Source organism: Anabrus simplex, chromosome 1 (assembly GCF_040414725.1).
Source record: "Anabrus simplex isolate iqAnaSimp1 chromosome 1, ASM4041472v1, whole genome shotgun sequence".
In the NCBI taxonomy this organism is placed as follows: Eukaryota; Metazoa; Arthropoda; class Insecta; order Orthoptera; family Tettigoniidae; genus Anabrus; species Anabrus simplex.
Genome location: NC_090265.1, coordinates 1,050,278,130 through 1,050,294,076, shown reverse-complemented (window position 1 = coordinate 1,050,294,076; position 15,947 = coordinate 1,050,278,130). Strand labels below are relative to the sequence as shown.

Here is a 15,947-nt window from a genome sequence, read left to right as displayed (position 1 = left end):
AATCAGTGATTTCCTTAAGACTAACATTCTGTAAAGCAATTGTAATTTTACTGATTACTTTTTGTAAAAGTTATAAATAAAAATAAATAAAAAAATTAAAAGTATACTGTTGTGAGTCAGCCTACTATGAAAATGGCCTGAATTGGAAAGATGCTAAATTATATCAGTGAAAATAAAATTGATTAAGTTAAAATCACTCAAATCAAATACCAGTAATTAAAATTACATTCTCTGTCAGTTTGTTACATCTGCCAAACGCTACTGTGCACACAAGAGCACAACTGTCAGTTGCGCTGAATAATTACCTACCAGCTGCTTGACGCTAGGAATCTATTCACCCAATCAAAGAGTAAATAATTTGGTTGCTGTAGCATATAAAATGTTGGGTTTTGTCAGAAGATGTTTCCAGAATTTCACTAACCCAAATAGAATTATAAATCGTAGTCTTGTGACGCATCATTAACATCATATGGCCAGAAACCATATCCAATGAAGAACTTTGGAAAGCTATATACCTGGTCCCACTTGCAGTCAAAATTCAAAGGAGAATATCAAGACTGAGAAAAACTAGTGGTTCAGCAGAGAAGACAGGTTTGGATTGGAACCTTCATGGAGCCCAAAAGAGATGTCATCCAAGAAGGGAAAAAAAAACTGTGGAGGATGGTGGTGGTGGTGATTTTTGTTTTAAAATGAAGTACAACTAGGTAATCATCCTCTCTAACTGCGGAGGAAGAAGTCCTTGAGATGGGAAAACTCAGAAGGAGGTTATAGTGTTAGCAAATTGAAGACTACTGTTGAGAAGTTTAACAGATGACCCATGTCCCAGTGAGGACAAAAGAAACTATGTCAAGCAAGTCAAGAAGGTTTTGTGCTACTGTACAACTAATTTTAAGAAGCAAGTTATAATTATGCTACTGCCATTTATTTTTTTGCTAGTGGTTCAACAGCGCACTAATATATCAAAGGATTTTGGCGATACAAGGACGGAAAAGTGATAGGATTGGAAAGGTAGCAGATGTGGCATTAATTAAACCATAGACCCAGCATTTGCCTCGTGTAAAAATGGGAAACCGCGGAAAATCATCTTTAGGGCTGCTGACAGTAGATTCGACCCCACCATCTCCTGAATGCAAGCTCACAGCTATGTGACCCTAACAGCGCAGCCAACCCAGCCAGTCCTGTTTCTTATTAGAGGGTGCCGAGAGACTATAGTGAGTATCCATTTGGAATTGACACTCAAAATATAGTGTATCTATTGATGTGGTCCCGGTGTAGGAAGCCAAGAAAAATGGCCGAAAAGATTCATCGTCCTAACCGCATGACAGCCTGTAATCTGCAGACCTTTGCGCTGAGCAGCAGTTGCATGGTAGGCCATGGTCCTTCAGGGCTGTTGTGCCATGGGTTTTTTAAATTTTATTTTTATTGATGTTGTACAGAATAAATATGAGCTTTCTGCAGTACAAAATCACAGGAATAACCCAAAGCATGCCAAAATTTCAATATGTTGAATGCATTTAGTTGTAAAGCTTTATCCAGCAGACAAAAGGTGATTTTTAAAAAAGTTATATTTGTTCGGGGCATTGACACATATGGATTTTTTGTCCCTACTGGCACCATATTGTATGAACCTGCGAGTAATTGGAATAGCGGTAGTGTGGAATGTTGTGTGTGAGAAAGGAAGGTTAAGGACGTCACAAACACCCATTCCCCAGGTCAGAGATATTAATCATTACAATTAAAAACCCCTGACCAAGCCGAGAATCGTACCCGGGGTCGGTGGGTGACAGGTGGACCCGTTTGCCCCTACGCTGCGGAGACGGACAGGCAAGAGGTTGCAGCTCTCTTTTTGTAATGTAGAAATTGTTTAATGGCACTGTTGATGGTCCACATTTGATTTTACAATGTAATGTTTAGTTCATCTCTTCACTCTGAGTAAATTCACTTTATTTCATTTACCAAGCACTGGTTAGTAATTCTTTAATGATTGTTCCATGATGACCTTGGATTCTCTCGGTCTCAGCAGGACACGACTTCACGATATCGCTATCGCCGCAATACGAGGTTCAGTGACCATACTCCGCAATCATCTATATAACATCTGAAGAACCGCATTTGCAAATTTATTCCTGAGTCTTGTGGTGATTTTTCTACCTGGAACACTAGCAAAGTCAACAGTAACTTAGAAGACAAAATACTGTGTAGTCGGCATACTTTGTTCTTGTGGCAGCCTCCACATGGGGGAAGTTGTAATAATAATAATGATAATAAATAAATCTTCAAATACTGTGCTTAATAAACTACCCTGTAATGTTATAACTTTACTGATTGATGTAGGTTCCATAACACTATTTAGTTATATCTATACAGGGTGGTCAGAAACAACGTGAACTGGGTATGTGAGTGTTAGAGGGTTGATCGTACTGACAAATAATTTGTAACAAATAATTCGATATCTTGCACCGTTGTCATTATATCAGCTGTTGAACTTAGCCAATCAGGTTGCTTCATGAGCAAATTCAAATAGGCTTTGTGAGACAGTGTTGCTAAATCTGCATGTGACTTAAAACAAGCTTGAGAGTATCAATCGAAGAAGAAACTTCCGGGGAGGGATGAAACACGGACCTCCGAGCTGACAGGATTGCTCCACAACAAATGCACTACGGCGACATCGGCTGAAACCCATGGTGTGTTTGTGTTTGATGCTGATATCTTGGCATGGCTCTCACGTCTGTCTTAAGTCACGTGCAGATTTAGCAACATCACCTCGCAAAGCCCATTCGAATTTGCCCATGAAGCGTTCTGATTGGCTAACTTCAGAAGCGAATAGAATAACAATGGCATGAGATATCAAATTAATTTTTTTCAAATTATTTATTAGTATGAACAGTCCTTTATCGCACATATACCCAGTTCACATTGTTCTAGACCACCCTGTATGTTGTAATAATATTGATATGTAATAATTTCCTCCCAAGTAGCACGTAGTGCACATATGTTAAGTTAGATTTATGGACATGTGTTAAATTTAATCACACTACCATTTATGTATATTTTCCTCATAGGAGCAGCTTAAGTACAATTAGCATTGTAATTTAATGTGTACCAGGATAGTCGGCCATACGGTTAGAGGCACGCGGCTGTGAGCTTGCATCTGGGAGATATTGGGTTTGAATCCCATTGTCGGCAGCCCTGAATATGGTTTTCTGTGGTTTCACATTTTCACACCAGGTAAATGCTGGGGCTGTACCTTAATTAAGGCCACAGCCACTTCCTTCCGATTCCTAGGCCTTTCCTATCCCATCATCACCATAAGACCTATCTGTGACGGTGCAACGTTAAGCCACTAGCAAAAAAAAATTAATGTGTATACACCCTATACAGTAGGCTATATGTTTTTCTTTACTAACAATGTTTTTTCAGAAACACAGTAAAGAAAGGAATTACAGTTGACTAACTGACAATTGTAGGGTTCATAACAAAAACAAACCTTGTAAAATATTTGTATTTTTCAGGGGAGCAAGAACAATTCTAGCATGTTTAACTTTCATTCAATAGAATTTTTGTTTTCTTTAACAAAATATTACATAATTGTTGTGACTGTTGTCTGTAATTTTCTTGCAGTAAATCTCCATCAAATTAAATAATGTGAATTTGTGGTCCTTGTAACTAAGGTTGGTTTTGGAGGGAAAAGTTCAAAATTAGATAGAATATTAAATAATGTACTCTCATTTGAATGAAATATTATTTACCGCATTAAAAAATGGAATATTCTCAAACATATCAATAGTCTTTCTCTCTACTGATGTTATGAACTGAACCATCTTGATCAGTGAATCATCATCTCAGCTGACAGACAGATTAGTGTAGAATGACAGGCTCTTTGGTTTCAAACAAGGAAACAACTTCCCTAAATATTCAATTTTTGAAGTATTGATGTTAATACATTCCTTGTAAAGTAGCTGTAATGTAAATTTAAAAATAGGCACAGGTCTTCAGTTTGATTAAACTGTTGGCTGATTTCTAGAAGTATGGTTGAACTATCTGTTTCATATCAAATATATCAGTCTGTTCAACCTTGACAGCATTGCAAAGGCTCAGGAATACTGCAGCACATTTTTATGATATCATCCCATTCTTCAGGTGCCTCTAATTCTTCCTTTTATCAATCAATAAAAAATCCAAATCATTCTGTAAGAATGAAGGTCCACATAAGACAGGAAGTAAGTTACTTTTGTGAATATCTTGCGTGAATTTACCAATAAATACAACATAATGAAGTTCTTATTCTGTCTGGCATATGTATCAGATATAAGAATAAGTTTATTTTTCATGTTTTGTTTATGTAGTAAGTAATGGAACAACTTTGAAGTTACCATATTTCATTTTGCCATTTTCTTAGAGATTCCTTCATGATAGACATACATTGCTGCACTATTATCTCCAATGTCATGCACTCCAAATATGTAGTACCACTGTTGCTGAGAGTAAAATATTATGCCTCTAAATGATACGCAACTGGAAGTTCTTGCTAAAGGTTTCAACTTTTCTGTAGCACCTAGAAGAATTCCAATTGAGGAACTTATTACATTTATAGAATCCTCAGTACCTCACACATGAAGAGGCTGTGGAAGTTAGACAAGAATGTTCCAAATTTCTCAAGACTGCTAAGCCACCTAACAAAAACTTAAAATGAGGTGAAAGCCCGGTGTTAAAAGATCTAAGGGACAATTCTGATATAATCGTTCTCCCTGCTGACAAGGATAGTGCAACAGTAGTGATGGATAAGGATGATTATGATAACAAGATCTTGTCTGCTAGAAAATCCTATATACAGGATTGATAGTCATGATCCTACATCTCGCTACCCAAATGATTGATCAAGCAATCTTCTATTTCAGAAGATACAGCAAAGACTCTCCTTTCAAGGAATGCTATTCCTCTGAGACTGTATGGACTTCCTAAAATACATAAGGAAGGTGTTCCTCTTAGGCCTATTATCAGTACGAATGGTTCCCCTACATATGCCCTTCTTAAATATTTAGGTAGACTACTTCAACCGCTTCTGGGTAACACCCCTTCTTATGTTAAGGATTTCACACACTTCATAGAGAAGTTGAATGTTATACCACTTCAGCCGGGTGATATCTTAGTGAGTTTTGATGTGGTACTGTTTATGAGAGTACCAACTGATGGTGTTATGTCTCTCATTAATGGCATTTTTACTGAAGACATCACAAGATTTTTCTATCACTGCATGACCTCCTCCTACTTTCTATGGAATGGGAAATATTATGAGCAGGCTGATGGTGTGGCCATGGGAAGTCCTCTCTATCCTGTTGTGGCTAATTTCTTTATGAATAACTTTGAAGAGAAAGCTTTGTTCCTGGCACCTTGCAAACTGAAGATCTGGTGGCAATATGTGGATGATACGTTTGTTGTTTGGATGGAAGGTGATGAAAATCTTGGTCATTTCCTGGATCGACTTAATTGCCAGCACCCTTTGATTTGTTTCACCATGGAAATGGAATCTGATGGAAAAATACCACTTTTTAGATGTTTCCGTCACCAAGAAAGAGTATGGATCAATAGGACACAGCGTTTATTGTAAGCCAACACACACCAATAGGTATCTCCACGCAGATTCTCACCATCACCCTGCCCAGAAACATGGTATCCTTACAACTCTAAATAGCTGGGCTAGGAGGATTTGTGGAGTGTCTGCTTTGAACTCTACGGTTCTGAAGCTGACGCATAATCAGACATCTGTTCAGAGATAAGCTGTGAGAGGAACTGTTTACCTACATTACATACGTAACACGACGCATCATACTGCTAGAATCTTATGTAGGTACAATATACTAACTGTATGTGTAAATTCACTTAAGATTAGGCAACTCCTGTGACCAACTAAGGACAATTTGCCTAAATTGCAGTAACCAGGTATCTACAGAGTTCCCTGTATTTGTGCTTGCATTAAGGAACATAATAGGTGTATCAGACTCAACCAACCTGATAAATTTGCTGTTGCTGATCATGCTTTAACACCTGGTCATGATGTCATGTTCCAAGGAGTGGATGTTCTTGCCCGTATAAAACAATATTGCCCCAGAATCATCAGGGAGGCAGTTGAAATATGTAAATATCCACATAATTTCAACCACGATACAGGCTATAACCTCAGTGAATCATGGCTACATATTATTAAAACCATCAGTAATCAATCAATACTGATCTGCATTTAGGGCAGTCACCCAGGCGGCAGATTCCCTATCTGTTGTTTTCCTAGCCTTTTCCTAAATGATTTCAAAGAAACTGGAAATTTATTGAACGTCTCCTTTGGTAAGTTATTCCAATCCCTAACTCCCCTTCCTATAAATGAATATTTACCCCAGTTTGTCCTCTTGAATTCCAACTTTATCTTTATATTGTGATCATTCCTACTTTTATAAACACCACTCAAACTTATTCGTCTATTAATGTCATTCCACGCCATCTCTCTGCTGACAGCTCAGAACATACCACTTAGTCAAGCAGCTCTTCTTCTTTCTTTCAATTCTTCCCAGCCCAAACTTTGCAACATTTTTGTAACGTTACTCTTTTGTCGGAAATCACCCAGAACAAATCGAGCTGCTTTTCTTTGGATTTTTTCCAGTTCTTGGAAGGAATCAAGGAATCCTGGTGAGGATCCCATACACTGGAACCATACTCTAGTTGGGGTCTTACCAGAGACTCATATGCCCTCTCCTTTACATCCTTACTACAACCCCTAAACACCCTCATAACCATGTGCAGAGATCTGTACCCTTTATTTACAATCCCATTTATGTGATTTCCCCAATGAAGATCTTTCCTTAGATTAACACCTAGATACTTACAATGATCTCCAAAAGGAACTTTCACCCCATCAACACAGTAATTAAAACTGAGAGGACTTTTCCTATTTGTGAAACTCACAACCTGACTTTTAACCCCATTTATCAACATACCATTGCCTGCTGTCCATCTCACAACATTTTCGAGGTCACGTTGCAGTTGATCACAATCTTGTAACTTATTTATTACTCTATAGAGAATAACATCATCCGCAAAAAGCCTTACCTCCGATTCCACTCCTTTACTCATATCATTTATATGCATAAGAAAACATAAAGGTCCAATAATACTGCCTTGAGAAATGCTTTACTGCTGCCTTTCATTGTCCCTAACATGGAGCTAAAATGGCATCCCTATTACATCTCAGGGCACCAATTTAAGTTTTTGTTGCTTTCTCTTAGCAACCATTGATGTGTCATGTTTGTGTTTTCCCATGATGAAGAAAGGCAAGGCACCTTTTGAAACGTGCATTGAGTGAGTTTATATATTTTAATTATATGGTGTAATCCCAAAAATATTTCATCATGAATAATAATGTTTTTTTTTAAATGTCCCACTAACTGCTTTTTTGATTTTTCGGATATGCCTAAAATTGAAGCTAATAACAGTAACTGAGCCCTCTCTCTGTTCCTACAAAGGCTATCCTCCTCATATGGCTCTGAAACAGCTGCTAATTTCTATTGTAAAGCATCACATGTCAAACATGTGTCAGATTGAGGACAACCAAGAGATATATTGAAAGTTCTGAAGATCTTCTAATATATTCATTTGGAATTCATTAAGGAACCTTTTATGCATTTCTTTAATTGTGAGTGTTGCTGGTAAATACAGTATATCTTATTTGGGTTGTCTCTAAATGAATAATGAGAGCGTCTGGGCTTGAACATTTGTATGAGATGTTCAGCTAGAGATACAAGAGTTTTAGACACTTCCTTTGGTCTGTTCGTATGTTTGTTCGTAGAAGAACGTTGACTGTTGTGAAGTGACCATTGAACAGTACTCAGTCAACCCCATGAGATTCCATGAACACTCATAAATGTACTCTGGTGTACTGTTATTTCATTAGTTGTTGTATCATCATTTTTCACATGAAGTTTATAAGAAAATGGTAAATTATGCATGTACTGGGTACCTGGTTCTGAAGAATTATCAGAGTCATCATGATTACTGGTAGTTTTATGTGACCTCCTTTGCTTTACATTATACACATGTATTAGACCAGCAGGATGAGAGTCTTTAAGATCTTTGCTATAGGCCTTATAGTTTGTAAAACTGGATGAAAATATCATCCACCTTATCCATTTTAGCAAATTTTTCAGGAGATGAAAAAATGTTTCTTGCTCATCTTCATTAGAATAAAAGTATTTATTCATGTTTATTATATCAATGTACTTACATATATTGATATAATTGAAGAGCTACATACAATTCGTGACATATAATGAAGACATTTACAAATTAAGATTTGATAAGGCGAGTTTCAGAAACTCAACATTGGATAAGGAAGGTTTTGGAACTGTCATCGTGATAAGGGCAGGGTTTGCACACATGGACAAAACTTTATAATGATAATTTTTATCATAAATTTATATTCTAATCAACATTCTTTTATTATTTATGCTCTTTGAAATCATAAAAATGAATGTCAGTGATTAAACTCAATATTAGTAAACTGGCGAGAAATTATCAGGAATAGTATCGCCAACAGTTTTGAAGAACACACCATGAACCTGGAACTTCATAAACATCGTACTAATGCTTACTTCATAGAGTATTATTTGAGATACGTTTCAGTTAAGGTGCCCCATGTTTGGATAAGGCTGATTTTGGAAACAATATCTTAGGATAAGGCGGGTTTTGGAAACGTCACCTGAATTTGTGTTACATTTTCACGGGGACAAAGCGTGTTTAGGAACAGTTTTCTTGTTGAAGAAGATGCTAAATCATATGAGGTATAGAGATAAGCTAAGAACTCAATTTTCATAAAAAATGGATAAGGAGGATTTTGGAACCGTGTGCCTCAATTGGTCTTCATCCACTACTTCGAAGCATTGACATATTGTGCATCTGAAATGAAATTTGAACAAAGGATCAGGCAACTGTAGATATTCATACAGCAACAAGGGTATTTACAAATTACAGTGAAATAACATACTGAAAACTAACCTGCAGTCGTAACCAATTTGGTTTGCTTCAACCTTCTTCTCAACATGATTAATATGTTTGAGCCCCATCACTTTCATTCTATTCACATCATCTTTTGCAGCGTTCCTCTTTTTTTTTTTCATTCAAAACTAGATGTACAGTGACTTGAATTACTTGAAGCCATTTCACATTTTTGTGTCTTGTGTGTTGAGAATAACACAACAAGAGTAGGAAAACAAATGATACCATGATTAAAAAGTCTTGCCAACAAGAACACAAAAAGATAGTTCTAATCACTTGGCACAAGTTAGTGTTGTAAGAAACAGCTTTGACAAGGGTTGTTTTTTGTGGCATTGGTCAATTTTCATTCCGCAGTAAGTCAGTCCAAGGGATGGTTTTGGTGGAGTTGGTCACGTCATGTTATGAGTCATGCCTCTGACCACTAGAATGTACTAGAATCTAAAAAGACATTAAATTTGACAAGGGTTGTTTTTGTTATGAATCCTTCCCTTTCTTTCTCTTGGTTGTTTTTGTTATGAACCCTTCAGTTCTCTTTCTTTCTCTTGGTCTTTTTCCCAACTTACTGAAGTCAGCTCTTCATGTAGATCTGGTCCCGATTTTCAGCCGCCTGCTCTTTGTGATGTCAAATCTATGTGGACGGATGCATAGACAAAAGAGTGGGGAGTAAAATTCAAGCCAGTAAATCAACATTCCTAAGAAATTTGATATGAAAGACAGGGTGAGAAATGAAGATGTCAGGAAGGAAACTGGTTAAGAAAAGTTGAAAGACAGAACTGAGGAGAATAGACTGTTTGGACATGTAAAGAGAATGGAGGAGTGTAGGATACCAAAACAGGTGATGGAAGCTAAGTTTGAGGAAGAGGGAGACCCACAAGGAAGATAGATATGATCAAAACTAGTATAAAAAGGAGGAACCTGGAATGGAACAGGATTACAGAGATTAAAATTTATTTTATTTTTTTACTTGTTTAATGTTGCACTAACTCATCAAAAGAATTTCGGTGATGGAAGGATGGAAAAGGGCTACGATTTGGAAGGTAGCATCCATGGTGTTAATTAAGGCACAGCCCCAGCATCTGCTGTGAAAATGGGAAACCAGAGAGAAACCATCTTCAGGGATGCTGACAGTGAGATTCGAACCCACTATCTCCCGAATGCAAGCTCACAGTTGCATGACCCTAACCACATGATCGCTCAGTAATTACAGAAGAAGGATCATGAAGGAAAAGGAGAAGGTGGAGAAGTACCATACATGCCCCAACCTGGCTGGAGCTGGATAAGGGAAGAAAATGATGATGATGATGATGATGATGATGATGATGATGTATCCGCTCTTGCTCATTTCTGTGTGTGTGGTGTGTTTTACGTATTTGAAGAGAAGTGTATTAAGGCAAACACTAACACCCAGTCCCCTAACCAGGAATGAATCATATGCAGTTAAAATCTCTGGCCTGACCAGGAATCGAACCCAGGCCCTCTGAATTAAGGCCACTATGCTGTCCATTGAGTGAAGGAGCCAGAGGTCAACAATAATAAAAACAGCAGCAGCAACATCAATGACAATAATAATAATAATAATAATAATAATAATAATAATAATAATAATAATAATAATAATAATAATAATAATAATAATAATAATAATAAAATATAGTTTGAAACAATGTCCTTATATATTGCAATTATCATTCGTTATGAATTATGTTTAGAAATTGCATTATCAGTTTATGTATTATCAGCACACTTTTTCTGGATAGATTTGTGTATGGGGTTGAGGAGTAAGGTAGGAGCTCTCCTGGTTCCAGTAGTGCTGCCAACTGAATGGAAATGAAATCTGAATTGAATCGATAATATGATCGATTGATATGAAGTTTCTAAACTGTTATTATCTTAACCCAACAACTGTGTCACACACACATTATATAACATTATATAACATTTCTTGATGCGAATCTTGTTCCTAGCATGAATTCTATAGTTTAGCTTTGCTGTGTAAACAACAACAGTACTAGTATGTAAAGTGTATGCATAAGCAATTCATAGTTTGTGTTTCAAAGATTGCCAGTACGGATCTCGAAGATTGCCGAGGTCTACCAATTCAGCAGCACCAGGGTGTAAATCTATCCAGTAAAAGTGTGACGATAATATGATTATCTTCCTATATTCTTCTTCTTCCTCTCCTTTTTTTTTTTTTTGCAAGTGTCACAAAAGTATTAAAGTACAGAATTTCTTCTCCCATTCTTTGGCCATGTGATATTGGGAGAGAAAAGTACTCTAGTCTAAAATGTCTTATTTCTTAAATGTATTGATCTTTCTTATTGTTCCCTAAATTCCCTACACAGAAAAGCAAAATTCTCTGCTCTGACTGAAGACAAAATGCATTTTATACACATTCCTCCAGAGTAGCTCGTCAGTATTTTGGCTGAATTTCCTCTGCAGGAGTAAGCAAAGCCAGGGGTCCTGAGTATATATATATATATATATAACTGTAAGCATATTCCAGTCGAAGATCTATTTGCTGGGATAAGTGGAAAAATTAATGTTTCTTTGGTTGGACGAAGCGCTAGGTGATTACAATGTTTATTATGTCAATTAAAACTATAACTAGCACCACCTGAATGTCAATTAGATGACAACGACCCATCGTTAATTTATAGCCATGTTATCGTAATTTCGATCACAGCGAGAGCACCTGGATGGATAAAGTGTGTTCAAATATAATCGACTCACCCTGATTGTCTTCAGAAACTCGAGTCATAGGCTGGATCTGCTGCAAAATTGGGTCGTGTTGTACCTTAGAAGGAGTTGCAGGAATGAATACAGAACCCTTAGATTCTTTTGGAACCTTTTGTACAAGTATATCCCGTACACCCTCATAATGAAACATGACTTGCTGGTCAACTTCATAGGCAGTTTCTTGCCCTTCATCATCCGCCTCCAGGACTGAATCTATACTAACACGCGCTGCACTGTCCTCTGATGTTGTTTCATGTGGTGCCATACTACTGAACAGAATTTCACCTTCAAAGTTTACAGCATCATAAGAGCCTTTGTCCCAAGAATAAGATTTGCCTCCTCCTCCTTTTTCTACTACTACATCTATATCTATATCCTCCACATATTCTTCTTTAGGAGTAGGTTCTGTGTCAGAAGGATAACTTTCCTCTGTAAATAATTCATCATGATCAGGACATGACAACGCTGTGTCATATTCACTATCATCATTTTCAACGGAGGAAGGAGAATAATCTGTCAAGGAGATATCACTACATTTACAGATTAAGTTAATGTCTTCAATCACATCTTTCTTAAATACAGTTTCAAAATCATTAGTTGCATTGGTCTTAGGTTGTGCATCTCTACTTTGTTCCATATCACTTGCTTCTGATTCTGTGTCACCGTCATACGATATTTCTGTTTCATCCAGTTTCTCGCTATCATCTTTTATAAACTCCTCTTTGCTGTCTACATGATTTACAACCATTACCTCCACACTGTCTCCAGGCTGCACCGTGGGTTCTTCTTCAAGGAACGCTTTTTCAGATTCTATTCTTTTATCAATTTCAAAGTCTTCTTTACTTTCTTTCCCTTCCAAGTCTGTATCTTCTGTGCCACATTCGCTAATTATGGCATCATCTGGTGATGATGTGATTGTAGGAGTTTCCTCAGTAAATTCTGACTCCTTCTTATATAGTTCTTCTACAGAATCACTACATGTACAAATCTCCTTACCTATAATTTCTGCTTTTTCTTCGATGCCACCATCAGCTTTCTCATGAACTATAACTTCGTCTGTAGTCTCCGGTTTTTCGACAATCTCATCTCCCTTTGGTTTCGATGGCTCCAAAATTTGTTCCTGGACATCGACAGTATTCTCATCAACTATATTCTTCTCTGGGATCTCTTGTTCTCCACCAGTTTCAAATGAAATAGAACATATTTCCTCTGGTGTTTCCTTTGATTCATCAACACCACCAACAGGAGCAATAACAGCTTTCTCACTAACACCTTCTCTTTCGTTTGTTTCATCAGTGCCACTTTCAGGAATAATAGGACTTACTTCCTCACCACCATCTGTTTCTTTCAAATCATCAACACTACTTTCATGGTCAATAGGACTTACTTGCTCACTTCCATCTTCTGTTTCCTCTGCATCTTCAGCGGTAACCTCAGGAGCAGTAGGGCTTCCTTCCTCACTGAGATCTCCAGTTTCCTGTACATCATTAGCACCACTTTCAGGAGCAACAGAACCATCTTGTCCTTCCTCCATCTTCACTTGTTCTGTGGTATCTTTAGTACCTTCAATGTATGGTACATTTTCTCCTTCTTTAAAACTACCAAACTCAAAAGCACACTCCCTCAGACTACTAGTGACTTTTTCTAAACGATAAGGCTGTTTGTCTTGAAGGGGAAATTCATCAGCAATTTGTGTTGTACTGCTGCTAACTCTTTCTAGTCTGTGAACATCTATTCCATCTGTTTCATCTTTTAAATCATTTTTATCACCCTCAGCTGGTTTATCATATGCCACATCACTAGTGGGTGGTTCAGTAGATGGAATTTTCTCCTGAAGCAGCATCTCCTGTGAATCTCCAGCTACTTGACCCTCATCTGGTTTATCACATACCACATCACTAGCAGGTAATTCAGTGGGTGGAATATTGTCCTTATCTAATAATTCATCTGATTCTGTACAGATGCATTCCTCAATACATTCAGGAGCAGGTACATCCTTGCCTGATTTATCACATACCATATCACTGGAAGGTGACTCAGTGGATGAAATTTTCTCCTGAATTGGCATCTCCTGTGAATCTTCAGAGACTTCACCCTCATCTGGTTTATCACGTACCACATCACTAGCAGGTAATTCAGTGGGTGGAATTTTGTCCTTATCTAATAATTCATCTGATTCTGTACAGATGCATTCCTCAATACATTCAGGAGCAGGTACATCTTTGCCTGATTTATCACATATCATATCACTGGAAGGAGATTCAGTGGATGAAATTTCCTCCTGAAGTGGCATCTCCTGTGAGTCTTCAGGGGCAGTTTCATCTGCTTCAGGTAAAACGTCCTCTACTTGTTCAGAGTCCACAGGTTCATCTTTATCTGCCTCTTCAACTGGTTCTGTCTTATCTTCAGAATCCTCAGGCTGATCTGTATCCACTTCCTCAACTGGTTCCGTCTTATCTTCAGAATCAACAGTCTGGTCTGTACTAACTTCTACTGGTTCAGTTTTGTCTTCAGAATCTACAGGTTCATCTAAATCCACCTCTTCTACTAGCTTTTCAGCTTCAATTGGTTGGTCTGCATCTACTTCCTCTACTGGTTCAGCCTTATCTTCAGAATCCACAGTTTGGTCTATATCTACTTCCTCTACTGGTTCAGTCTTTTCCTCAGAATCCACAGTTTGGTCCATATCTACTTCCTCTACTGGTTCAGCCTTATCTTCAGAATCCAGAGTTTGGTCTGTATCTACTTCCTCAAATGGTTCAGTCTTATCTTCAGAATCCATGGGTTGGTCTGAATCCATCTCCTCTACTGGTTCAGTCTTATCTTCAGATTCCATGGGTTGATCTTTATCCACTTCTTCTACTGGTTCAGACCTAGCTTCAGGAACTCGTGCCTCTTCATCTCTGACCTGTGGAGTAGAATCCTTTGTTACACCATGATTTCCAATGTTTACAAATACAGGGAGTCAAACTGGATTCTTGGGAATTTAATGATGAAATAAATCATCACAGTCTCTTCACTATATAATGGAGCTGTTGAGATCTTATTTCTGTTGGTTATATTTTTTTAATATTTTCATAGATGAGGATGAAGTTGACAAGTTTTATGAAGCATTGAGTGACATTGTACAATTGTACAATTGGTACAATAAGAGAAAATCGCATACCCATGTCATGCCCCTTGCCAGACAAGAAAGCTTTCTCTAAAGAGCCCCGTGGGAAGTTTCATCACACTATTGAATGCAACAATGGTATTGCTTTTGTACGATGGAAGGATAATGCTATTGTCACCATTGTCTCTAACAGTACTGGAGTTCAAATTCAGGAAGTCTGTTATGAATGTACAAGGTTTCCGAGGATTTTTTGATAATACAGACCACTATCTGGCCTGTAGTGAACTAAGTATCTCTAGGCCTAGGGTAGAGAAAGTGAAATCTGTCTGCAAATGAATAAGGGTAGAAAATCTCCAAGACGAGGAAATTAGACAGAAGTACAAGAATATGACTAGCGAGAAGTTTCGAACAGTGGGCAGTAAGCAGGTTCAGGATATAGAAAGAGAATGGATGACATACAGGGATGCTGTAGTAAAAACAGCAAGGCAATGCCTAGGAACAACTGTGTGTAAAGATGAGAAAAAGCAAACATCTTGGTGGAATGATGAAGTGAGAACAGCTTTTAAATGTAAAAATAAGGCTTATCAGAAATGAATCCAAACAAGGCCCGATGCAGACATAGACGAAAGAAACAGAGCAAAACAAATAGTTGTTGAATCCAAAAAGAAGTCATGGGAAGATTTTGGTAATAACTTGGAAAGGCTGGGTCAAGCAGCAGGGAAACCTTTCTGGACAGTAATAAAGAATCTTAGGAAGGGAGAGATAAAGAAAATGAACAGTGTTTGGGGTAATTCAGGTGAACTCATAACAGATCCCACGGAATCACTGGAGAGGTGGAGGGAATATTTTAACATTTTCTCAATGTAAAAGGAAATCTTCCTGGTGGTGTTGCGAACAACCACGCTCATGGGGAGGAGGAAAATAATGTTGGTGAAATTACGCTTGAAGAAGTGGAAAGGATAGTAAATAAACTCAATTGTCATAATGCAGCAGGAATAGATGCAATTAGACCTGAATGGTGAAGTATAGTGGGAAGGCAGAGATGAAATGGCTTCATAGA

The 15,947-nt window shown here is 37.6% G+C and overlaps 2 protein-coding genes across 2 annotated transcripts in view; both read right to left on the bottom strand.

Moving 5' to 3' along the window:
* Window positions 1-15,947, bottom strand: part of LOC136857945 (uncharacterized) — a 227,703-nt gene that overhangs the window by 166,943 nt on the left and 44,813 nt on the right. The window lies entirely within an intron of this gene.
* The window catches only part of LOC136857944 (uncharacterized), a 61,904-nt gene continuing 54,254 nt past the window's right edge, over window positions 8,298-15,947 (bottom strand). The window contains exon 3 of the mRNA XM_067137069.2: window positions 8,298-14,683. Within this exon, the coding sequence (XP_066993170.2) occupies window positions 11,717-14,611 (2,895 nt within the window). The 5' untranslated portion in view covers window positions 14,612-14,683 and the 3' untranslated portion in view covers window positions 8,298-11,716. The remainder of the gene's footprint in view (window positions 14,684-15,947) is intronic.